At 52.3% G+C, this 24560-nt stretch overlaps 1 protein-coding gene across 7 annotated transcripts in view; it reads left to right on the plus strand.

The window, feature by feature from the left end:
* The window catches only part of TMEM63C (transmembrane protein 63C), a 70219-nt gene that overhangs the window by 36255 nt on the left and 9404 nt on the right, over positions 1-24560 (plus strand). For 6 of the 7 annotated variants that reach the window (XM_014840899.3, XM_014840897.3, XM_014840898.3 and 3 more), the window contains 13 exons: positions 4735-4772; positions 10537-10679; positions 12092-12140; positions 13966-14074; positions 15914-15987; positions 16610-16690; positions 16803-16926; positions 17718-17851; positions 19307-19429; positions 19890-20043; positions 21245-21351; positions 22604-22690; positions 23245-23310. In XM_014840899.3, the coding sequence (XP_014696385.2) occupies positions 4735-4772; positions 10537-10679; positions 12092-12140; positions 13966-14074; positions 15914-15987; positions 16610-16690; positions 16803-16926; positions 17718-17851; positions 19307-19429; positions 19890-20043; positions 21245-21351; positions 22604-22690; positions 23245-23310 (1289 nt within the window). Of the gene's footprint in view, positions 1-4734; positions 4773-10536; positions 10680-12091; positions 12145-13965; positions 14075-15913; positions 15988-16609; positions 16691-16802; positions 16927-17717; positions 17852-19306; positions 19430-19889; positions 20044-21244; positions 21352-22603; positions 22691-23244; positions 23311-24560 lie in introns of all 7 variants that reach the window. The other variant, XM_014840900.3, reaches the window with a different exon arrangement.

The raw sequence follows: 24560 nt of genomic DNA on the forward strand, positions 1-24560 counted from the left end.
GCTCATTGTCAGGGGCTTGGCAGTCAGCCAGGCCCAACCACTTCTAACAATGTGACCTTGGACAACTTCCTCAGCCTTACCAAGCCTCAGTCTCCCCATCAGAGAGATGGAAATATTAACCATACCTACCTCCTAGGGTGCCAAGTAAGTGTTAGCTAGTTCTAATATTTTAAATGGATTTTTTCTTTTAAAGACTTTATTTTTTTCTTTTTTCTCCCCAAAGCCCCCCGGTACGCAGTTGTATATTCTTAGTTGTGGGTCCTTCCAGTTGCGGCATGTGGGACACCGCCTCAGCGTGGTTTGATGAGCAGTGCCATGTCTGAGCCCAGGATTCAAACCAACGAAACACTGGGCCGCCTGCAGCGGAGCGTACGAACTTAACCACTCGGCCACGGGGCCAGCCCCATTAAATGGATTTTTAAAACTAATTTTCTGCTCTTCTCAAACCTCCAACTGTTCTCGCAGCCCCAATCCTGCCCCAAACCCCCACTCTGAGCCAAGGACTCACACAGATGATTCGAGATGTCAGGCAGGGATTTGCTCAACCTTCCACCACCCAGCTCCGCCTGATGGAGCCCGGTCTGCTCCTTCCTTCTCTTTCCTGTCGAATGCCACTCCCCGACTTGAGCTTGTTCATTCAGCCAGTTGCTCTGGAGCACCTGCCGTGTGCCAGCCACAGGTCTGGGGCCTGGGGACTGGGCAGTGAACAAAACAGACCAAGTCCTGCTTTGTGGCACTTTCTTCCTGGGTCAGAAATACCCAGACAGAAGCATATGGGATGGTGGCAAGTGCATGAAGGAAAAAAGGGACAAGGCAGGCACTCAACAGCAACGGAATGGAGCTGAAGTGTTACAGATGGTGGTCAGGGATGGTCTTGGGCAGATGGCATTTGAGTGGGGACCTGAGTGCAGAGGAAGGGAGCCATGAGAACTTCCCTTGCATGCCACACCCCGCACGACTGCCTGTCTCCTCTGCCCCGTCACAACTAAATTCCTGCGAGAGTGGGCTAGGCTGGCTGTCTCCATCTTCTCACCTCCCACTCACTCCTCAACCCCCTCAAATGTGGCTTCCACACCACACTTCCCACCACTCCATCCAGACAGCCCCCGAGGTCATCTATGGTCCCATGCCATGAAATCCAATGGACTTTCCTCTGTTCTCATCTAATGTCTCAGAAACTTCTGACCCTATAACCACCTCCCCTTCTTGAATAAGCCCTTCTATTTGCTTCTATGACGTTGTGCTCTCTGGGTTTTCCTTCTGCCTTCTCTGTTCCTCCTCTGTCCCCTTGCTCCTCCTCAACACGTGGCGTCCCCACCGCTGATCCCAGACTCTCCCTCTTGCTCTTCACTCTCTCTCTCCAGGGCAACGTCATCCACGCTCATGGCTTCAGTTGCCACCTCTACCCCAATCCCTCCTAAATTTCCGTCTCCTGCTAAACCTTCTTCTAGGCCCCAGCCCCATTTATCCAGTGGCCTTCAAACTCTCTCCACGTGGACGTTGTAAAGGCGTTTCAGATTCAATATGTCCGCAGGACGCCGTGATCTCCCTCCACATCCGCCTGCCCCTACATCCCTGGTCTCAGACTCTTCCCACCACCCCCAGCTGCACCCCTGGCTCTTGCCCAGGCCCCCAGGCCTGGCCAGTTCATTCCCAAGCTGTGTGCTTTTCACCTTCCCAGTTTTGTTTCTCTCCACCTCTCCCACCATCCCCCCGTCCAGGCCTCCATCAGTTTCTTGCTTGATGATGGTGGTAGCCTCCGACTGACTTCTTTAGGTCCACACTTGCCCTCTACCTCATTCAGAGCAATCCCCATGAACAGGGACACAACCATTCCCCCGTGTAACCCTTTAATGGCTTTCTGATGCTCTTGGAATACATTGCAGATGCCTTGCCATGGTCTCACAGTTTGGCCTCTTGCCCACCTGTCGTCCAACTTTCTCCTCCCAACTCCCCCACCCCCAGCCACATTGCCTATCATTTAGATCCTCAAAAGTGCCACCTCCTTCCCTCCAGAGGGCCTTTCAGCTGCTCTCCCCTCTCCCCCTCCCCTCTGGCCCCTCTCTGAGTGAACAGACTCACACTTTGTTCAGATTTCAGCTCAAGCATCACTTCCCCAGGGAGCCCTGTCCACCTCATCGGGGTCCAGATCTTTTTCTATACACTCATGGGAAATGCGTTCCTTATCCTCAGTGCTGATAACCCAGTCCGTGATGATACACCCACACGATCAGTCTAGTGTGTCTGGTCCCCCAGGGAGAGCAGTCGCTGGCCTGCTCTTGCTCACCATTGTCCGAGCACCCAGTCCAGCCTGTCGTGTAATTCGCATCTGATACATATTTGTTGGATGCTCTGAGTGAGTCGAGCCGTATTCCTCCCAGAGACTGGGTCCCCTTACCTGCGGGATCTGCCCCGAACAGAGCAGGGAGCCTCAGGCAAGCTCTTCCCCTGGGGGTTCCTCCACAGAATAAGGACAGTCACACTGGCCTTGCAAGGTGGCTCTCAGGTTTATTTTTAGAAACATCACTTGGTTGGGTTTTTTTTCTTTTTGGACAATGACAAAAAGGTCATTTTATTTTAAAAACATCTGAGAAGATAAATCATTATGGCAGCGATGGGGCAGTCAAACTGAAGAGTATAGAAACTGGACAAGGAGGGCCAGTGGGCTGAGGTGGCCTGCCATGCTCCAGCCAGGATGGCGGGGCACAGCCAGGCTGAGCGGTGTGGGCAAAGCAAAGGGGTCTCACCATGGTGACCTGTGCAAGTCAGGGCAGGGGTCATGACCCCATGTGGCGGGAGTGGGAGGATGGGGCCACCAAGATAGGTGCAAAGAACTGATCACTGCCACCCATTCTTGTCGGCTGAGCTGGCTCCTGGGAGCTGGTGGCCATTTCCTGCAGGGGTGAGGAGAAGAGGGCAGTGGTATCTGCATCTCAGCCCCTCTGTGTGTGTTTGTGTGTGTGTGTGTGTGAGAGAGAGAGAGAGAGAGAAAGAGAGATAGTCACACATGCGCTTGCACATCTGTTTCTATGTAATTTTCATGGGTGCGTAGGTCACACTTCTGCTCACGACCTCCACCTTTTTCTGGACAGTCCTGCGCGGTATGAATTCCAGGGCATGTGTGGCCATGTGTGGTGTATGCCTGTTCACCTGTCTTGAGAGGGGTGGATATGACTCCCGGGGACGTGTGTCCTCTACTGTGCATAATCCTTAGGGGCCATCAACGAAATCACTAGCTCCCTTAGCAAATTGCCCCCCTGTTTGCCCAGAGGTGGGCAGTGGAGAAAGACACTCCACACGGGGAGGGGTGGCCAGACTCTCAGCCCAGCTCTTGTCTAGCAGGCCACCCCTCCCTGGGGGCTTTCGCAGTCCCTGCTGCCACCATCATGCTGTTCCCCTTCATTGCTCTGACTCGTACCTTGGCATCTGTCTTCATTTTTCTTCCCCAGGACGTAGCTGGGGAAATGGTCCCACTTGAGGTGGACACTCCCCGGGTGGGCATTCCTACTGTCAGTCAACCCAGCACAGGGACAGGACTTAGAAGTTGGCCTTATGCCGAAGGGAGCAAGGACCTTCTTTCTGTTTCTTGCTTGCCTGCCCCTCATTGCTTCCTTTTGGGAAATACCGCTTCCCCAATCCGTGTGGTTCTAGGACTGTCAACTGAGGGGGCCTGGCTGGTTCAGTGATGTGCTCGTGACCCAAATGGGGCCAATCAAGAGCTGCAGCCTTTTCCAAGATTTTGCTAAACCCCCCAGGATCCCAGAAGGAAGAACATGCCAGGGTAATTTAACCAGCTACCCGATCTGGCAGCCTTAGAGCCATGGGTCTCAGCCCACCTCATGTATGCTCTTTGCAAGCTGACTCCCTCTCTAGGCCCTCCCAGCACCCCCATGGCAAGGCTGCCTTTCCCCACCACCCATAAAGTCCAGACAGCAAGACCCCAAGAAAAAGGCACAATCAACAGGACCCTCAGAGGCAAGAGAAGAAGCCCAGCTCAAACTAGTGTTACAAGAAAAGGCTAATGTGCGGCTTGAGTGTGGGGAAATCCGGGAGAAGCAGCTGCTTCAGGTACAGCTAGATCCAGGAAGTCCAGCATTGCCACCAGGATTCCCTCTCTGTTCCTCTATCCTCTGAGCTGGCTTTTTTTCTCAGACAAGCTCCTGCATGTGGCATCAAAGACAGCACCAAGCCACTCCTGACTTCATGGTGTTTACAGAGGTGCAGGAACCCAGAGGGAGAGAAACCTTTCCCAACACCCGTATCAATCCCCTAAGAGAATTTTAATTGGCCTCACTTGGGTCATGCTCCCGTTGGTCAACTGACCGCTCGTGGTAGATGCCTACTTGATGGACAGCCCCCCTGGGCCATATGCATGGGGGAGGGGCATTTCCCAGAAGGAAGCAATGCCAGACAGATGGAAAGCACCAAATGTCCCCCCCAGAAAGAGTCCCTTCTCTCCCTCCGGTCCGAAGCCCACCCTCTGAGCCCTGATTTCCTATGAGAGGATGCCGGATGGCAGGAATGTCAACTCACTTCTGGGGAGACATCTCCCTCAGCAGTCACCGCTGGTTCTGGACCGAGCCGGCTTCCTTCCAGGACTCAGGCTCTTTCTCGCTGCCTCTCGCCTGGGAAGGAGGCCCCGTCAAGACTCGGCTTCCGGCCGCCTGGGTCCCCAGAGCTGGGTGGGACAGGCCCAGCCTGGATTTTCTCACACTTTCTCTCCTTTCTCCCCAGGGCTTCTATTCCTGGTTCTTCAACACCATCACCATGAAGTAAGTGCCTGAGCTTTCTGAGCTTGTGACAGCAGCGTTACCTTCTCTGAGGCAGGGGCGGGGGTGGAGTCTCGTGCCCTGCATGACAGGCCCTGGGCCTGAGCTCCGTATCTTGCCCTCCACTCCCCACTGACCACCACAGCCTGGCCCAGGCAGAGGACGCTTCGGGGTTACAGTAGGTGAAATGGGAACTGGACATAGCCCATAGCCCATTTTCTCTCTGCCGCAGCCCTCAGGAAAGGACCACTGTCACATGCTCATAAAAATGCTTTTTGAACTCCACACCAGGAGAAAGAAGTCCTTCATGCATTGCCATTTGCTTTCATCATATTTGTCAAAATGGGAAAGCCCCACCAGGCAGAAGGGCAGGCTTCCTCTCTCAGCCTCAGCACCCGGTTACAGAGAGACAGCCCTTGCCCGCCTCGCCTTCTGAATCTCTTTAGTGCCAGGCCCCACTTGGCAAAGCCAGACCCCAAGTCACCTGTTTTCTTCTGATTCCCCCACACCAGCCAGATGCTTCAGCCAAGCTGCCCTTTATCAGAGCTCTGTGCCCCTCCTGTGTGTATGTGCATACATGCACGCACATATGTGTGTACACACTAGCACACACTCTGGTATGTGCACACTCACACTCTCGTGCACACAGGTCTGCCTCACCTCAGAGTCCTGTACGATCCTGGGCTCTCCCTACTGTCCCCCGTCCTTCCTGCCCGACCCATCCTGCAAGCCCGTCCTCCAGGGTCCTTTCTCACCTGGCGATGCCTGCCTTAGGGTGCAGCCTCACTGCTCCTCAGAGGCCACCTGCACCCGGGGACCTGACCAGGCCTGCTAATTTGCTTCTTCGCAAAGGCTCATAGGACTCTTCCTCCATGTGCCTCTATGCCCACCATTCAAGGGCCTTGCTGGGAGCATCCATACATTGTCTCAAGACCCCACCTCACCCCATGAGCCAAACTGGGGCATCTCTCTTCCCCTAGACCCTATGAAGGACCTGGGGCCCTGTGGGGGAAAAAGCCACCAGTATACTGGGCCCTGGGAATCCCAAGCTGGGCTTAGGGCCATCAGCCTCTGATGTTTGAGCCCCCATCTCACTGAGAGGGGGGACTCCCCATGGCCTTGCCCTCCAGTCTTCCTTCATCGTTCATCAGAGTCCCCAGGACATGGTCCAGCTAGTTTGTGCGTGGTTCAGGAACCTCAGCCACATGTGGGGGGAGTGGAGAGGAGACTGTTATTTCCTGGCACCTTCTCTGGTTTTGCTTTTATTTTTGAAACATGCATGAACTCACATAAATAATTGTAAGAGAAACATGAAAGTCTGCCTCCAGTCTCGCATGCCCCTCCTCACAGCCCCCTATGCGAGGCGATCCCTGTCAACAGTTTCAAGGGCATTTTACTTTTTACCTTTCAACAAGCATTTACTATTTTTGCCTTTGTAAAATAACCAATAAAGTATATGGACATTTAAAGCTTGTTACCCTGGGAGGTTCCTGGGCTTAGTGAATTCACGAATGATGAGCAGGGGTGTGATGGCAAATTAGCCAGCCCCTTGCATGGGAAAGAGGGAAGGAAAGCTGGGACGAATGGGCCTGCCCAAGATGACCACATCCTCAGGTCTGGGAGAAAAGGAACCCCTTAGGATAGTTTGAGGCTGGCTTCCTGGATTTTCTCCACTGTCTGCTGACATGTCAATGGGTAGATACAGGGCAGGAAAGAAAGGGTCTGTGTTGGGGAGAGTAGTGGACATGCAAAACATAAACCTTTGTGTGGTAGGTGTCTCTGTGGTGTGTGTATGAGTATGAAATAAAAGATGCAGGTCACTGCATTGGTGCAAATCTGTGTGTGCAGCTGTTCGTGTATGCACATGTGGACCTGCAGGTCAATGGGAGGTCACTGTGCACAGCTGTGTGTGTGTCTGGGTGAGGGTCCTCTTCCCCCTCCCCCACCCCACCCAAAGGCCCCTCCATAGGGAACACATCATCTGGGAAGCGAGGAAGGCTGGGCGCTGTGCTATGCATCCTGTGCCCTTTGAGAGCGGCATCTGGAAGAGAGCTGAATACACTTACCGAACAGGGACCAGGAAGCCAGGGTCCAGAGCACAAAGCCCATGCAGGCCAGTTGGAGAAGCAAAGGTTAACAGACTCGCTACATATAATTCATAATGGGGAGGTTATAACTGCTGTCAAAGGGCATTTGGGAGAGCGAGAAATTAGTTCCTACAAGGTGGGTTCAGGAGAAGCATAGTTTTGAGCTGGGCCTTGAAGGACGGGAAGAATTCCTACCATTGTGATGTAGGGCCCATCAGAAATAAACGACTGTGTGAGCAAAGGTTTGGGGCAGAGATGGGCAAGGAGTGTCCAGAAATGGTAAATGTTCTGGTATAGCTAGAAGCAAGGGTACATGGCAAGAGAGGGGATAAAAGATGGGGCTGGAAGGATCAGCTGGAACCTTGACTGCCACACAGATCTTGGGCTTTGATCTAGAGGTGGTCGAGAGTCAGTTATTGTCTTTGAGCAGGAAACTCAGGATGATTTCTGTTTGAAGGCAGGAGTATGGGGCTGAATGGCGGTTGGGAAAGTCCAAAGTTAAGGTGAGCAGCTGAGGAGCATCAGCAGTGTCCAGGTGAGAGGTGGAGGTGACCAGGGAAACAATGGGGAAGAGACACAGCGGAGGGAGGTCACAGGGCTGCAGTCACTGGGTCATGGTTTCCACTTGGCTTCCACCTGGTTGAGAAAGAGGGTGACATTGAGATCTAGTTTCTGGGGAGGATAGTAATGCCACTAGTCGGGAGATGATGAGATATGCTGATGAGGTACGATGATGAAATATGATGAGCTGGGAAAATGATGAGATGTGGCCAGGGCAAACATGTGAGTTGACCAGCAAGCTGTAGAGAAAAACAGGATTAAAACTTAGGAGAAAGGTCAGAGCTAGAGATTTAGACTTAGGAGATGGGTGCACAGAGGTGGTAGCTGAAGTCCTGGGAGCAGATGAGTCACCCAAGGGGGCAAGATCAAAAAAAGCCCGAGGGAGAGCACAGTTGGGGCGGGAAGAAGAGGCAGCATCCTTGAGGACATGGGCTCAGGGAAGCCAGGCAAGTGCGAGGCTACAGAGAGGCTGTGGCCAGCAGCCTCCACCGTTCGGAGGTCAAATGGAAGGAGAGCTGAGAAAAGCACGTCGACTTGGGTGATTTGCGTCTCCATTGGGGGTGCAGTCTCAGGACAAGGAGATGTCCAAGAAGTAGGCAGAGAAGGAAGGTCACCTTTTTCAAGAAGTGGGTAGGAGGAGAGAAGTAGAGATATTGGATGGAACGTGAGGGGGAGGTGGTCAGGGAGCGGATGCTTGAGGAGATTCTTGTTTTATTTTAGAGTAACAGATGAGCACTTGAACCTGGTTGTAATTTAAGGGGAAGAAGTGTGAGTGGGTAGAGAGAGAGGTAGATGTTAATTCAAAGATGAGAGAGAAGGACGATGGATACAGGAAGTCTCCAGAAAGAGGTACAGGAGGGGAAAAGATTAGGACAGAGATGAGAATTCATTGTCAGTAGGAGGTGATTGGCTGGACCATCATGGTGGCAGCATTTGAAAGAGTGGTGGGAGGGAAGAACTGAGGAGAGGAATATGGATAGACTCAGAGTACAGGCTTCCCTTGGAACTGTAAGATGGGCTGCTGCGTAGAACCTGGACTTCCGGTGGAAATGGAGCAACAAGCCCAGTGAGGGAAGCAGGAAGTGCTGGCCCAGGAAGGAAATTTTTGTGTTCTTGGTCTCTTCCAGCCCTCTGCTCCTTCCACATGATTGGAGGCACTCTCAGATCTCACCCTGCCTCAGCCACACTATTTTTGTTGAGTGACCAGATCTTGGCACCCCAAGCCTGCAGCAAGACTCTCCCCTGTTCTCCCTCTCCAACATGCAACCTCCTCACCGGTTCTCATCCACCCCATTGTTGGGATTTAATTCTCAAGTCTAAGGCAGGAAATATTTTACCTGCTTGCAGTGAAAAAATGAAAAGCAAGGGGCTGACCCTATAGGCTAGTAGTTAAGTTCAGTGTGCTCTGCTTTGGCGGCCTGGGTTCACTTCCCCAGCACCAACCTACACCATTTGTCAGCAGCAATGCTGTGGCAGCAACGCACATACAAAATAGAGGAAGATTGGCACAGATGTTAGCTCAGGGTGAATCTTCCTCAGCAAAACAAAACAAAACAAAACAAAAAAACCCCAAGAGCTATAAATTCCCTAAATGGGGATATTGAAAACCTTGAAGATAGGCTTTTTGTTGTAGTGTTTAAAAATAAATCTGAATCCTGAACTGGATGTGAGAGGTTACACACAACCTACAAGCCTGGCCAGAGAACAAGGGTGAGTCAAGCATGGCATGTCCACTGGTGGAGGAGGGCGGGCAGCATGGTGCTGGGCATGAACCAGCACTCCGTAAACAGAGGCCCTATTGCCATTGTTCTTGTGCAGCCAGGAAAACATTTACACAAAATGTTTATCGTAGTAAATGATAGTTACTTAGTTAAACCAGCATAACGACGAGAAACTAAAGGAAATTGACCAAAATGCTTAATAGTCATTATCTTGGGTTGGATAAGATTGTATGTGAGTGATTTTCTTCTCTTTCGTATTTTCCAGTTTCTGTGATAAGCATGTGTTGCCTTAAAATTGTTTTATCGAAGTATAACACACACACACAGAAAAAGGTACAAAAAGTAAATGTCCAGCTCAGTTATCAGTTATCACAAAGCAAAGCCTACGCAACTGCCATTCTCATGAAGAGCTGGGACGTTGCCAACTCCTGCTCCCTCCCAATCCCCTGTCACCTCCCCTTCTCCAAAAGGAACCAGTCCCCTGACTTCTAACTCAATAGGTCAATACTGCCTGTTTTCCAACTTTGTATATGGAATTATACAGTGTGTATAGTTTGTGCCTGGTGTCTCTCACTCAACGTTGTGTTTGTGAGATTCAGCTATGACCAGTCATTCATCTTATCTCTGTAGAGTATTTCATTATCTCTATATATGTATCACTACGTATGTATCTCACAATTCTTGTGTCCATTCCACTTTCGATAGACATTTGGTGGGGCTGTGACAAATGGTGCATCTATGAGATTCTTATACATGTCTCTTGATGCATGTATGCGTGTATTTCTGTTGGATATAAGCCTAGGAGTGGAATTGGTAGGTCATAGGATGTGCATATGTTCAACTTCCATAGATAATGCCAACTGTTACCCAAAGTGGCTGTGCCAGAGTAGGTACCCATGAGTGTGGGAGAGCTCCCAGTGCCCCATACCCTCGCCAACACTTGGTATTGTTTGACTTTCTAATGTTGGCCAGTCTGGCAGTGCAGAGTGATATCTCATTGTGGTTTTAAGTATTCCTTTTTAATTTAAGGCATTAAAAACTTTTTAAAAGATAGGATGCATCCTGATATCACTAGCGGTTTGTTGGGTGCCTGCACCCTAGCAAGCACTCAAAATGTTTGAAGAGGAATAAAAGACCGAATGAATGCTGGATTTCAAGAGTGCTTCTGGATTCCTACATGTGTACCTGTAACATAACCTCTATCTTTGATATGCCTGTGAAATTCAGTGTAATATATTCAGGTATAACCAAGGCTTTTGAGAAGGGCGATATTTCTAAGAAAAATCAGAAGGTGCGGGTAAGATGGTAATCTTTTCTGCCTTTCCTCTACCTCCCCCCGACTTAAGCTGTGGCCACACTGGATCCTGAGGAATGGCCTTGTCTGTATGTCTCTTCCAGGAATGAAGATCTGATTAGCAAGTGTGGAGAAGATGCCCGCATCTACATCACGTTCCAGTACCATCTCATCATCTTTGTGCTCATCCTCTGCATCCCCTCCTTGGGCATCATTTTGCCCATCAACTACAGTGGAACCGTCCTGGGTAGGTGGAGCTCAGGGGGCTCTGGGCCTGGGCCACTAGACCGAAGAGGCTGCCTAGTAGGCGGGGCAGAGCTTGGGTCTTCGGAGTCTAGAAATCTTAATTTTAATTCCACTTCTCAAGATTAGTTACGTCACCTTAGGCAACCTGTGCTTCAGTTCTCTCACATGGAGACTGGAGCCGATACCTCCTTCGTCACAACTTTGCCCAGGGCCTAGCACAGAGCAGGCGTGTAGTAGTAATTCAGTCTGGAACTGAATGTTTATCTGTGACCACACGCCGCACCTGGCCAGGTATTTGTGGAGGCCCTTTTATGACATGTGAGCCACTCCCAAGACCCCTGATCCTGATTTTTCACTGTACTCACTCTGATGGATGCAGACCATAAGTGCAGAATTTGTCTCATAAGATGTCTACCCACACTTTTGACAACAGGGCAAGAACTTTTGACAAAATAACATCGTGAGTGAGGGCTTGGGTTTCAAGGACAGAAAAATCTTGGTTCTCCAAATTTAACCCACATATACTTCCCAGAAAATACCTTTGCCCAATCTAGCAAGTTATTTCATCTTATATTTGGCAACCCAACCCACCCAGGCCTCCGTTTCCTCAACTGTCATGGCGCGCGGGAGACAGTGCATGTGAAGTGCCTGGCACAGTGTTTGATATAGGAGGGGCTCAGTGAATAATAGCCAGTAGTTCACTTGGAAGTACAAAGATGGACAGAGGCAGTACAACTAGGTCGTGTAGTATAGCACCTTAAATGCCCAGGTGGCAGCCAGCTGTACCCTGACCGCTCAGGTTTCTGGGCCAGAGGTAGCACACGATATCCACGCCACCAAATAACCACTCTGGAGTAAACAACTTCTGGACCCTGTCTTTCCAGATTCTCCTCCTAAGAGCTAGTGTGTTAGCAATGATCATATAATGCAGGATTTCTAGCCACATTTCATAAAACCTGGAGATGTCTACACCAATGAACTAATGCGCTTAGCCAGAAGGATTTACTCTGTCCAAATGAGGCAGCATCACATTTTCTAGAGTTTTGGGTTCTTGTGATTGTTGCCACTGGTGACAGTGTTGCTAATTTCATCATTATGCTCACAGCGGGGTCCCAGGTTCCTTCACCGAGCGTTACCCAGTGTCTATTGTGTGCCGGTTGTGCACTGGGGATGCCACGCCAAAGACTCCGTCTGGCTTCACAGCCAAGGAGCCCCAGTCGGCAGACCCAGGGAGAAGACAAGGCCTCTGCTGTCTTTGTTGGAAGTTGGGGATAAGCTCAGGGAACTAGAAGGAAGAGCAGGACATAGACAAGCATCTCTAGACCCCAGGCATCCATTCAGAAACCTTGAATTCTGGCACCCCACACCAATCAAGGAGCCAGGCTGGAGGTCAGTAATTTTCTTCTCTTTCAGAACCGAATAGTCACTTTGGTCGGACCACCATTGTCAATGTCTCCACAGAGTAGGTACCTGATCCTCTTACCTCTCGTTCTACTGGCTGGGGGCATTGGTGGGGAGAGAAGGTCCAACGTGTGGATCCACCACATGAGCACTGCTTTGCTGATAAGAAAGGCCTGTTTTCTTGGGGAACCCAGGTCTTGAGTGGAATGTCAAGATTTGCATTCTCTTGGTGGGGGAGGACTCTTGGTGCCTCAGTGTCTCCATGTCTGTAACGGGTGGAACTACCCAAACCAGCCACTCCTGAAGACTTGGGAGGATGGTGCTATTTGCTTAATATGTCCAGCTCCCAAGAGGCAAAGACCCTGTAGCAAGTAGAGTTTTAAGGTATTGTTTCCCTGCGCACAGAATAGGTTCAGGTCAACCCTCACATAGTTGAGTGAAGTACAGACCTAATTCCTACAGTGGAGGGACCAAGGAACCACATGACCTGGGTTCATCAGCCAACCCAATTGGTGGCCAAATCCATTTGTACTGAGCCAGAGGTGGCCCTGTTGGTCCATGCTGAGCAAACCGGCCCACCAGGTGTCTTGGCTGGGCTTGGCCAACTTCCTGACAGAGTTGAAGCAGCAGTTCCAGAAGGTGTGAGGGGGGTCTGCATACTCCTGCCCCACCCCCTCTCCCCCCACCCCTGCCCCTGCACCCCTGCAATCCCCCAAACTCCGAAACCAGCTGAATGGGACCATGGCATCCTCTCACCTCCCCTTTCAGCCAACTCCTCCCCAGGGGTGCTGCTAACACCAGAGCAGAGGTTATGACCTTCTTCCTGGGCCAGCCACTGGTGCAAGGGGCCTACCCCTGCCCTCCAAGAAGTAGATTTTAACAGGGCAGCAAAGAGCCCTCCACGTCCACGAATCCATACTGGCAGAGAGCTAGAATGTTCCTTAGAGACCCCGTCACCTTGCCCCCTCTGAGGAAACTGAGGATCGAAGCCTCTAGCGGGAGCGGGGATGGTAGGTGAAACGTCAGGTCCTGGGACCAGTGGTGAGGAGATATTTTGAACAAGGCAGCCTTTCTCTCCTCTAATGCACCAAATAAGGTGAGCCCTATTTCTGAACAGTCCTCCTGGCCAGATGCCTTGGGACAGCATCATGTGAGCCCAAAGCCCAAGCAGCACCTCTCTTCCTACCCAGGGGAGGCAGAGCAAGTCTCCGGGCCTGCCTTCCTCTGGGCCCATGTATGACCCTAGAGTCCCTCACCACAGAGGTGGGGTGGTCCTGCCGCCTGGCTTGCTGGGCAGTGGTGGGGGCCTGAGCTGTGGCCACTGGTGCACGATGTAGCAGTGCAGAGTCGAGGCGCTCCTGCAGCTCTGGGCTCTCCTCTCAGCACTGCCACCGCAAGGAGTGACTTGGGCAGGTCACCTGCCACTCTGGCCCTTGTTTCCCCATGGATAAAATGAAGATAGTCAGACTACCACCCTCACATGGTGGAGAGTCTAGTGGGAAAAAGTACATAAAGCATCTGGTCCCACCCTGGGTCTGGCATATAGTAAGCACTCAACGAATGTTAGCCTTTAGTAGTGGGACTGGGCCACCCGCTTCTTACCACCGCCACCCCCTTCCAAGGTGCCAGAGTGTCTGGTGGACTGTCTTGAGCCACCTGAATGTCCAGGAGGGACATGAGTGGTCAAGGGAGACTGTGGGGGGAGAGGGTGGTCGAGGGAGACTGTGGTGGGAGAGGGTGGTCAGGGGAGACTGTGGGGGGAGAGGGTGGTCAGGGGAGACTGTTGGGGGAGAGGGTGGTCAGGGGAGACTGTGGGGGGAGAGGATGGTCGGGGGGGCCTGTCGGGGGAGAGCGTGGTCTCACTGCTCCTGTCTTGTTCCTGGCAGGAGTAACTTGCTCTGGCTGCACAGCTGCTTCTCCTTCTTATACTTCCTCACCAACTTCATCTTCATGACTCATCACTGCTTAGGGTTTGTGCCCAAGAAGAGGCACCAGGTGAATAAGTGACAAGAGCTACCTCAACTGCTCCCTCCCAGCTAGAGCCTGTCCCACCGGGACCATCCCACTGCCAGGCACAGAGGCATCCCAGCTTAGCACCTTCTGCACACATGTGGGGTGCAGTCTCCCCCGAGCAGGACAAGCCTCCTCCCCTAGCACCTGCCCCCCACCCCACAGTCCTGGTGGTTAAACCCCTGAAACCCTTACAGACTGGTTGGTAAGTAGCTATTCTCTGGTGCCTCCTGCTGCCCTGGCCTCTCCCAAGGACCCCTGGACCTCCCCACCACCTGCAAACTAGAGGGTTAGCAAACTCTAGACCAGTAGGCAACCTCCATCCTAAGTGATCAATGCTCCCTGCTGAACCACTGGGTGAATATTTTGACTAGCCTTGACCGTTCCCACTACACCCAAGCTCCTTGCCCTTCCACAGTCTTTCTGAGGTCAGAGACCCCAGCTCCTGCCCCCATGCATCCATACTGTCTCGGTTTGGCTTACCCACACCCCACCTCCCACGCAGATCATGAGACAAGGATTTGAGTAGCATTTGCTGATTTGAGAGGTGATCCGAGGAAGGACCCCTAGCGGGGTGGGAAGTGGGACTGGAAGAGAGGACCCACGGCCAGTGGGCCAGCAGGCAGATAGAGGGAGCGGTAAGGAACAGCTGGCCACTGGGGGCAACCGGTGCTTTATCCGCTAGCACTCTGGGAATCGGAGTAGAACATGCACCGGACAGTTGTCCCAGCCTAGTGGGTGGCAGTGAGGGGCATTTTCCCACCACTCCCTGTCCATCACTGGTTGAGGACTGCATCTGGGGGCTTTAACTCTTCTCCACTTCTTGCTCTGCGCCTGGGCTGAGCTCACTCCCAAGACCCAAAAGAGTGCCCAGGCAGTCCCGGTGTTTGAAGTGTTCCAGGCGCCTTTGGGGTGTAGAGATGAGTGCCTAGGGGCCCTGGGTGGGCACCACAAGGGAAGGGGTGTGCAGGCTGTCCGCGTTCTGGTGGGGAAGGGAAACAGTGAAGAGGAACATCCTTGGCTCCTGTCTTCGGCCTTTCAAAGGTCCAGTGGAGTGGGATCCGCTCCTTCAAGGCCATCCATGCTAAAGGACCCATTCACTTTACCCTACCCCAGAACCCAAATCCACATACCCGTGAAAGGTTACCCTGAATGCTTTGGCCTGCCGGGCGTGGCACACCTGACCAGTCTGGACTCCAGCTACTTCAGCTTCCTTCCTGTCACCAGAAGCTTCTGCCAAGACTCTCTTCTCTTGCAGCACAGTGTCGCAACTTTGCCACCCTGAGGTGATGGCTCAGAGAGACATTTCCCATTCACAGAAGTTTGAAAGGCCTTCTCCATCCCCTCCCCAGAGTCTAGCTCGGGTCCCAACTCCCCCGCCCCATCTAACGTTAGGGACAGCCCCAGTGATGTGGCACTGACTTCTCGTGGAAGAGTGGAGTTGCAGGGAGATCAGAATCATTGTGGGGCCATGTGGTCAGCAAGAGAGCGTGAGCGGCCCTTGCTGGTCATGGAACTCTGGTCCTCCACCCTGGGCCTATCTGCAGCTGCTGGCTCTCTTCCTTGACCACAGCCTCCATGGCAGGGGGCCCACAGCGGGTGGGGAGGGGGTACAGAGAATAACAGAGACACGGTTTGCCTACCTGCAGCTGCTGGCCTCAGGGACACAGGCCAGGGAAGCTGGCACTTGACTTACCCAGCCAGGAGGCAGCCTGGTGTGAATAGAAGGCCTACTCCAGAAGGTTCTGGGCCACCCAAAGACTCAGACATCCAGGAGTCCTGTGTGAGCACAGTCTTCTTTCTCCATTTGCCCTCCCCACCTAGGTCACAAGGACACTGATGATCACCTATGTCCCTACGGACATCGAAGACCCAGAAATCATCATTAAGCATTTTCAGTAAGTGGGTTGGGTGGGCTGGGGCACTGATTGCCTCCTCCCAGGAGCCCTGCCTGGACCCTCGTGTGGGCAGTGTGTTGGCACAGGCCAGCGGGGTGAGACACACCCCAGGCGGTGGCTTCCCTGGACTTGGCTCAGGATCAGGCTTGCAGAATGGGGGATGCCCTGGGGCTGGAGCAGGGTTTCTGAAGTAAGGGATTTCCTGCACGGCATGGGTGTGATGGGGCGGGGCGGGGTGCTAATTTTCCTTTCCCCCGTTGCTCCAACTACAGAGCCCAGGGAGCTCCTGGGCCACAGTTTTCTAGAGCAGGTCATCTTGTGACATCTTTTGTGACCCAAGTTTGTAGCCCAGGAGCTAATTATCTCTCTATGAGCAGCAATTTCCAGCTCTGCTCCCTGGCCCTGTTCAGGGTCATCTGAAAAGGATGTGGCAAATCTCAGATTACCGGGGAGCAACCCTGAAGTTCAGCCTTAGGAGCAAGGGATGGATTCTCCCATCTAAGAACCAGGAACCATGGGCAGCTGAGCCGCCCAGCCCTGTGGGCTGCAGCTCTGGGCGGGGGCTGGGGTGGCACATCTGCAGCCCCACAGGCTGGCTCAGCATCCATGTTTGTGGCTGCAGCGAGGCCTATCCTGGGTGTGTAGTGACCAGAGTCCACTTCTGCTATGACGTCAGGACCCTGATCGAATTGGATGATCAGAGGTGAGGCTGCAGTGGGGCCTGTCTGGATCTGGGGCGGGGGTATAAGGGGAGGAGATGGCTCTGCTGGCCCCTGACCACAAGATCCTTCTCCGCGTTGCCCCCCGGCTGACAGGCGCCATGCGATGCGAGGCCGGCTCTACTACACCGCCAAGGCCAAGAAGAGAGGCAAGGTGATGATCAAGGTCCACCCCTGCTCCCGCGTGTGCTTCTGCAAGTGCTGGACCTGCTTCAAAGAGGTAACTGGCACGGGCCTCGGGGGACACGGCAGAGGAGGGGCTGGGGCACTGGGTCTCCAGGCTCTGTCCAGGGATCGGGGCAGTGCGCCTTGCCCACACCCTCGGGCCCCAGGCCCCATTCGAGTCTGCTCCAGCGCCTAGCGCCTCCTTTCCTCTCCGTCTATCCTGCCTCCCTGGTGAACACATAGAGGAGCTGAAGGCTTTCTTGGGGCCACCTCCAGAGTGACCCAGGGAGGCTTGCTCCTGCCCCCTTCTGGTCTTGGATGGGAGAACCAGGGAGAATACAACAGGCTGCTATAAGCTGCCAGGCCTCCGGCGTTCAAAGAGCTAGGACAGGAACATTTGACGGCATTGGGTTCCATCTTATTACCCAACCACTGTGGCTTGAAGGAGGCCTCAAGACTTGAACATCTGCTGCAGGGCAGCACTGGACTCTAGTCAGTCCAGAAAAATTTTCCCTTTCCTGAAAATGCTGCAAACGCATTCTGTCCCTCCCCTGGAGTCCACTCCACGTCCAGAAGCCCCCTCCACCCCTGCGATGCCCACTTTCCCCAGATCTAAGAGCAGGGAGCTGATTTTGGAGTCCTAGCCTCTTCTCATTCTAGAGTTGGGATCTTGCAGCCCACCTGGGGTCCTGAGCCCTTTGCCAGGCTTCTTAGGGAGCTGGAGATGGAAGCAAGGCCTCATGCCCACTGCCCCCGGGGCTGCTGAGTGGAGAGAGGCCTCATGTCCAGGTGAGGCCTTCCTGGAGGTCTGGCCTCATCAACTCTGAGGGCCACATCTCGCCCCAGGTAGATGCAGAGCAATATTATAGTGAGCTGGAGGAGCAGCTGACGGACGAGTTCAATGCCGAGCTCAACCGCGTTCGGCTGAAGCGTCTGGACCTGATCTTTGTCACCTTCCAGGATGCCAGGATGATGAACCAGTGAGTACAAGGGCTAGTGGCTTGCTGTGCCCTGTCCAGCCCCAAGAGGGGGCCTCTGCTTCTCTGAAACCATCCTTTTTCACCCCCATTCCAGCCAAAGGGAAGAGGAGAGAGAGCCTCCCCCAGTTTGCCATAGTCTGACCTCCCCTCAACCTCTCCATGCTCCTCACAGGCAGCCGCCATCTTGCTTCCCAGATCATGGCCACATCTGTTCTCCCCCAGCTGCCAGGCTCGGCTTGTCTCCAGAGATGCCCAGGCCCTTCACTCCTCACTTTCATGTGTCCTTGCTTCAGCACAATGGTGGTCAGAGTAGCCTTAGACCTCTTGGTTCCTCTTCCAGGATAAGAATATCCATTTTCCTCCCTCATTACGCATCACCCTTTTCCTCACCACAAGTGACAGAATCCGAGCAGAGAAGCCTTGCTTGCCATTTCTCCTCTCCTGTTGTAGGCCTCTTCCAATTCATAGCCTTACAGCTTCCTCTCTCCTCTGCCCCAGCCTCTAGCAGCCCCACCTTGATAGGGACTGGATTAGGTCCACTCTGGAATGTTCTGGAAGAATCCTTAGGACTGGGTCAAATAGATGAGAGCCCCAGAATCAGTCTCTTGAGGATGATGGGGGTCCTTCTCTCCCTGAGAGAGCCTGATCATGCACAACACTCTGTCCTTGCCCACTCCAGCCCTACAAAAGAACAGTGGAACAGCCTAGAATTTAGTTGCAAACAACTGTGTACAATTTTGCAAGTCATTTACACTCTCAAATTTCTTATCCTTCAGATTTGGTTACTTATCTCTTCCCTTCCACCTCCCAGAGAGTTAAGGAGGGATATGTGTTCTATAAAACATGTTTAGTGTGCGTCTTATATAAAACAGTACACCTAAATAAGACAATACTCTTTATTTTCTGACTTGCTGTCACTTGGTAGAGAGGATCTGAGGCTTAATTACAGCACGAGCGTGAATTGGAAGACCGAAGACTGGGCTCCAGGGTCAGCCCCTGCCCCTCGTTGGTTGTGTCTTCAGGCGCCTCAATTTAGTAATCTGCGCAACTGGGATTCTATTAATCGCCACTTAGCACAGTGTCGGGCATACAGAAAGAACTCAATAATTGGTAGCTATTGATATTAAGAGGAGGCTGAAATTAGTGCTCCCCTATCAACCTCAAAGAAAGAGCATGTCTTTGTGCTATCACTGCTATTAAGGAGAAAAGACATTAACTGAGAACCATCTGGTCCCCTCCCTTTCTGAACAGTGCCTGCCTCTAATGCCCCTTTCCTCCAGCCACTAGGCCTTAGGAACTGCCCACCTCTAATGTCCTGGGAGACATATCCAAGGCTTCAAGAATCCCCAGGAAGTGGATGTGGGACAGCCACCGTAGCCCTGGGACCCTGGCATGGACCCCCTCAGCTAGTCATCCTCACCCCAAGAGCTCTGTCTCTTCCTCCCATCTCTGCAGCGTCCGGGAGGATTACAAATACATCCAGTGTGGTGTACACCCCCAGCAGTCTTCGGTGACCCCCATCGTCAAAAACTACCACTGGAGGGTCACCCGCGCCCCACACCCCAAGGACATTATTTGGTAAGCCCCCTCTGTCCCTCCCCTCTCCTTCGAGCTCCTCTGAGACTGAAGAAGGCAACAGGACAGAAAAGGAATCAGGGCCTGTTCTCCAATTCATTGCCCACCTATGGCCACTGCTGGGCTGGGCCACATCCTCTCCTAAGCACCGCAGCCTCTGCCCAACCCCAAGCCTGCCTCACCACAAGTGTGGAAGGCACCCAACTCCTGGGGAAAAGGTTTTCCTGTGGAAAGAACTCAGATCGATTTTCTGGCTCACCTGTGGAATATATTCAGAGCCTTTACAAATGGTGTGACTGAGGGGACGGTCCAGGGCCGTTGGATGCAGGTCTGGGCCCACGGGGATGGATTAGACCTGGACAACATGAGTCCACGGCTGGCATGCAGGAAACAGCACGTGGGCTCTGTCTAAGTGCTGGGACCCGAGGTCCTGAGTGCGTCTCCCCCCTCCATCTCTCCTCAGGAAGCACCTGTCGGTCCGCTGCTTCCACTGGTGGGCCCGCTTCATCGCGATCAACACCTTCCTCTTCTTCCTCTTCTTCTTCCTCACCACGCCTGCCATCATCATCAACACCATCGACATGTACAACGTCACCCGCCCCATCGAGAAGCTGCAGGTGCCTCCTCGGCTCAGGCCAGGCATGGGGGCCCCAGGGAGATGAAGGAAGAACTCAGGCGAGGATGGGATTGGGGCCCACTGGCACGCGGTGCCAGAGCCGTGTAATTAAACATGGAGGAGGTGGCCGTGGTGTAAATGGTGGTATAGAGTTTCCTTTGTTCTAAAAGGGATGAATGCGGGCATTGCCCATCTTATGGACTGGGGCTGGAGAGGAAAGGGAGAATGGGGGAGCCGCAGGCAGGTTCTGGGGTGTATTTGAGGGGGATGAGTGGTCCAGTCAAACGCGAGCTCGGAGGTCTTCCTTACGTTGGGCCACCCTACAGCCCGCTAGAGGTACAAAAGATGCGGCAGAGGGTGTGGCTGGTATGACAGCTCTGTTCTCCCACATTCTCTAGAGTTGGGGTGCCTGAGTGGAGGGATAGGGTTGAGGGTGGGGAAGAGTGAGTTAAGTTCCAACACAGCTCTCCGAGAGAAGTGGGACCTCCAGATCTGTCTCCACTTCCCTCACTTCCAGACATACCCACTCCAGGCTCTGAGTACCTGGCCCTGCAGGAGCCATCCCTGGAGGCAGAGGATGCTTCGTACTCACTGGGAGTTCAGAGGAGCTGAACTGGCCAATTTCTAAATTTTGTAGTCTCAGGGCTGTTATAATGGGCCTGCTTCCATGTTGTCCCCATCCCTATTCCAGCAACACACACACACACACACGCATGTGCTCGCGTGCCACTTCTGCTGCTTATTTGTGCCCACCTGTGTCAGCCACAGCTCCCTGGAGATTCTGCCTTCACATCCTCCCTCATTTCCGCCGCTTCTCACACAACATCACAATAAAGGCAGTGTCATCTCCCTGAGGTATGAGACATGAGTGACAGCAGCTGGCTCTGGCCTTAGGGTGGACTCACTGCGGGAAGCCCCGGCTGCCTCCACAGTGACCTTGGCATTGAAGGCCTATACCCCTCGGGGATGCTGCTTGACTTTGGGGTATCAGTCTCTGCCTGCCCCCAGCCAGGCAGATCCATGACCCAAGAAGGCAGGTGAGAAAGGCTGCCCATTGTGCAGCCTCAGGGAATCAGGCGTGCCTTGGGACTGAGCTGAAGGAGAAGAGGCCAGGAAGGTGGGAGAAGGCCGAGGGGGCCCAGAGGCGAAGGAGTGCTTCTTGCATTGATGTCTCTCTCTCCTCCTCTGCTCTGCCCCTGCAGAACCCAATTGTGACCCAGTTCTTCCCCTCCCTGATGCTGTGGGCCTTTACGGTGATATTGCCTCTGATTGTCTACCTGTCTGCCTTCCTCGAGGCCCACTGGACCCGGTGAGCTGCTCTTCACCAAGCCCCTTCCCATGCCCCAGCCTGGTGCTCAGGTCTCCCATGTGGCATATGGAATGGAAGTGGTATGGGATGGCTTTTTTTTTTTTAATATATATACGTATTTTTTAAATTGGCACCTGAGCTAACGACTGTTGCCAATCTTTTTTTGTTTTTTTCGCTTTTTCTCCCCAAATCCCCCCAGTACATAGTTGAATATTTTTTTAGTTGTGGGTCCTTCTAGTTGTGGCATGTGGGACGCCGCCTCAGCATGGCCTGATGAGCAATGCCATGTCCACGCCCAGGATCCAAACTGGCAAAACCCTGGGCCGCCAAAGCGGAGTGCACGAACTTAACCGCTCAGCCACGGGGCCGACCCCTGGGATAGCTTTGATAGCTGAAACCATCCCAAAAGAGGGGACTGGGTTGTCTCTGTGCCTCTGGCCTCAGGGATGCTGAGATGGGGCCACCATTCAGGGGATGTGGGGCCAAAACCAAGCCCTCCTTGGCCTTCTTTCTTAGCTGGCAGCCATGCACTGAGGGGATGGAGCTGCAGGCAGAGACAGGCGGTGCCCGGAACTCCAGGCAGAGGGCACAGCATGAGAGGGAGAGAGCAAGACTTGTCTGGAGAACAAGAGAAGAGAAGGCTGCTATGACCTCGTCAGAGGAGCCATGAGCTCAGTCTGAGTGTACACCCAAGTAGCCCACACAGTGCCCCCATTTTAAACAATCGGGAGCAGTTTCCCATTCCTTAGCCCTAACAGTTCCATGGTGGGAGCTAACTGGGTAGAAAGCGTTTATCATATCCTGAGGCAGGTGGACCTGCTTTGGCCTGAAGGCTGCGTGGGTCTCAAAAGTTATTTCCTGTACCAAGTTCCTACCATCCTACCAGGCAGTAAGCCAGAAGTTTTGTCTTAACAGAAATCCCTACTGTGTTTGCCTCTGGCCCAGGACAGGGCTTTTGTTGATTATTGAAACTCCGCAGTCATTCTGGTAATGTCCCTTTAACAGAGATGTCAAGTATATGGCACATGTGTGCCCTGTCTCCCCTTCCTGTGCCCAGGGCAGACATCACTAGTTGATCGTGCTGTTCTTTCCCGCTGCTCCCAGCCTCAGCACAGCTCACAGTGCTCCATGGAGATGGCATTGGTTTGCACTATTAAACCAATTTTCTAAGCCAGGTAGCTGTCTCTCTCTTCTTCTTCATTCTGTAGTTAAGCTTTTGGTTCTTATCATGTCTCTCTTTGTTTCCTTCTAGATCAGGTCAGAATCTGATCATAGTGCACAAGTGCTACGTCTTTCTGGTGTTCATGGTGGTCATTCTGCCCTCTATGGGACTGACCAGGTACCTCACCTCCAATTATCCCTCCGCTCAGCCAGGTTCACCCTAGAGTTGGAACCTCCCCTTTCAGATACCATAGGCATACCTGTAGTTGCTGCAAATTCATTCCTCAACTGACAGTCCAGTGCCTGTCATGAGCCTAGCATGACCTAGGTATCATGCGAGCTCTGTCAGCCATGAACTCTGCCATCAAAGGGCTCATCATCCAGTTGGGGCGATAAGCCATGCCTCCCAGCTAACTGACAGCCCAAGGTGGGGAACACGCAGCCAAGGTGCAGTAGAAACTGAGACAAGGGAGAGAGGGCTGTGGGAGAAATGGCTGGCGAAGGTTTGCTGGCCTTGAGCTGAAAGGCCAAAAGGTTAGGGGCAGGGGTGGCCCAGCATTAAGAAGGAAGAGAGGCAGCGTGGACTGGCCAACCAGAGTGTTAGGATGCAAGAGTCTTTGGTGATTGGGGAAGGGAGGATGGAAGGCGGGAAGCCAGTCCAAGAGGAATTGAACCCCAGGCCTTGGCTCATCAATTCATTAACTAAAGGGCCTGCCTTCTTCTTGCTTCTAGTTTGGATGTCTTTTTACGCTGGCTCTTTGACATCTACTATCTGGACCAGGCTACCATCAGGTTCCAGTGAGTACTAGAGAGCATGTTCCAGGTGCACCCCCAACGTACACTGGGGCTTCTGTGGGCTCATACCAGGTGGATATGTGTATCCTTTATCGGCTCACATGGGTAGAGATGAATGCATGCAAAACTCCATTAGGCAGCCTTTTAACCTTTCCTGTGCCACAGACCCCTTTGGCAATCAGGTAAAGCCCAGGGACCCCCTCTCTGAATGAAGTTTTTGCAATAACTGTAAATTCACAGAAAATTGCCCCCCAAAATGTCCTGTGTACCCTCTACCCAGTTTCCTCTACTGGTAACGTCTTGCATGACTGTAGCACAATATCACAACCAGGAAGTTGACACTGATACAATCCATAGAGCTTATTCAGATTTTGCCAGTTTTATATATACTCCGAGTAGAGGTCTTTAACTATGCAAAATACCTAGATTACAAAGAAAAGCAATTATATTGGAATATAGTTATCAAAATATTTTAAAAATCAAACTTGTAACAATCTTTATTAACACATTTAATAACGAGACAATGCCTTTTAAATACAGGCAAGCTAAAGTTACATTTTATTGTTTTAAAGACATCAGTGCGAAAGCGGATGTCACTTAGCTAGAAGAAGAATATGAAATTGGAGTGGGTCGGAGGACCTTGGACAAGGCAACATGCAGGTCGTGCTGGACATCCAGCAATTTCGATTTTTTTTGGTTTTAGGGTTTACCAATGTTGAAAACCCAAGTTTTCAAAGATATAATGTCACAAATGACATGCAAGCTTTCATAGCTAGCATTATAGGGCAAGGAGCATAATTCTCCAAGGTTTCTGCTGCTAACTACAACTGTAATAAGTTGGGGGTGTTTTCTCCCAGGGTGAATGAATTCATCTTTGGCTCGGTCAATATCTTAACACAGTTTGTGTATGAGAAAGAGAAGAATTGTGAGTCCATGACTCAACCATGATGCCATCAAGAAAGGGTAGTTTTTGAAGGAGTCCTGAAATATGTCCAGAGACTCACAGATTTCTCTTTTCAAGGAAGCTGAGGGAACTGTGTAGGTGCGGGCATTGGCAAGCAACAGACATGCCTGGGTCACCAATGTGAGAACAGGCAGCTTCGTCATTAGGTGGCTGAATAACTCCTATGCAGTTGAAGTTGGCCAGCTACATAAAATACAAGTCTGCAGACAGGAAAATTTCAATCCTGTGGAATTTAGCAGCACGTCTAATGACTACCATCAATTTGAAGTCGTGATGAGCCTGAATGATA

The sequence above is a fragment of the Equus asinus genome, chromosome 7 (assembly GCF_041296235.1).
Source record: "Equus asinus isolate D_3611 breed Donkey chromosome 7, EquAss-T2T_v2, whole genome shotgun sequence".
NCBI classification, from domain to species: Eukaryota; Metazoa; Chordata; class Mammalia; order Perissodactyla; family Equidae; genus Equus; species Equus asinus.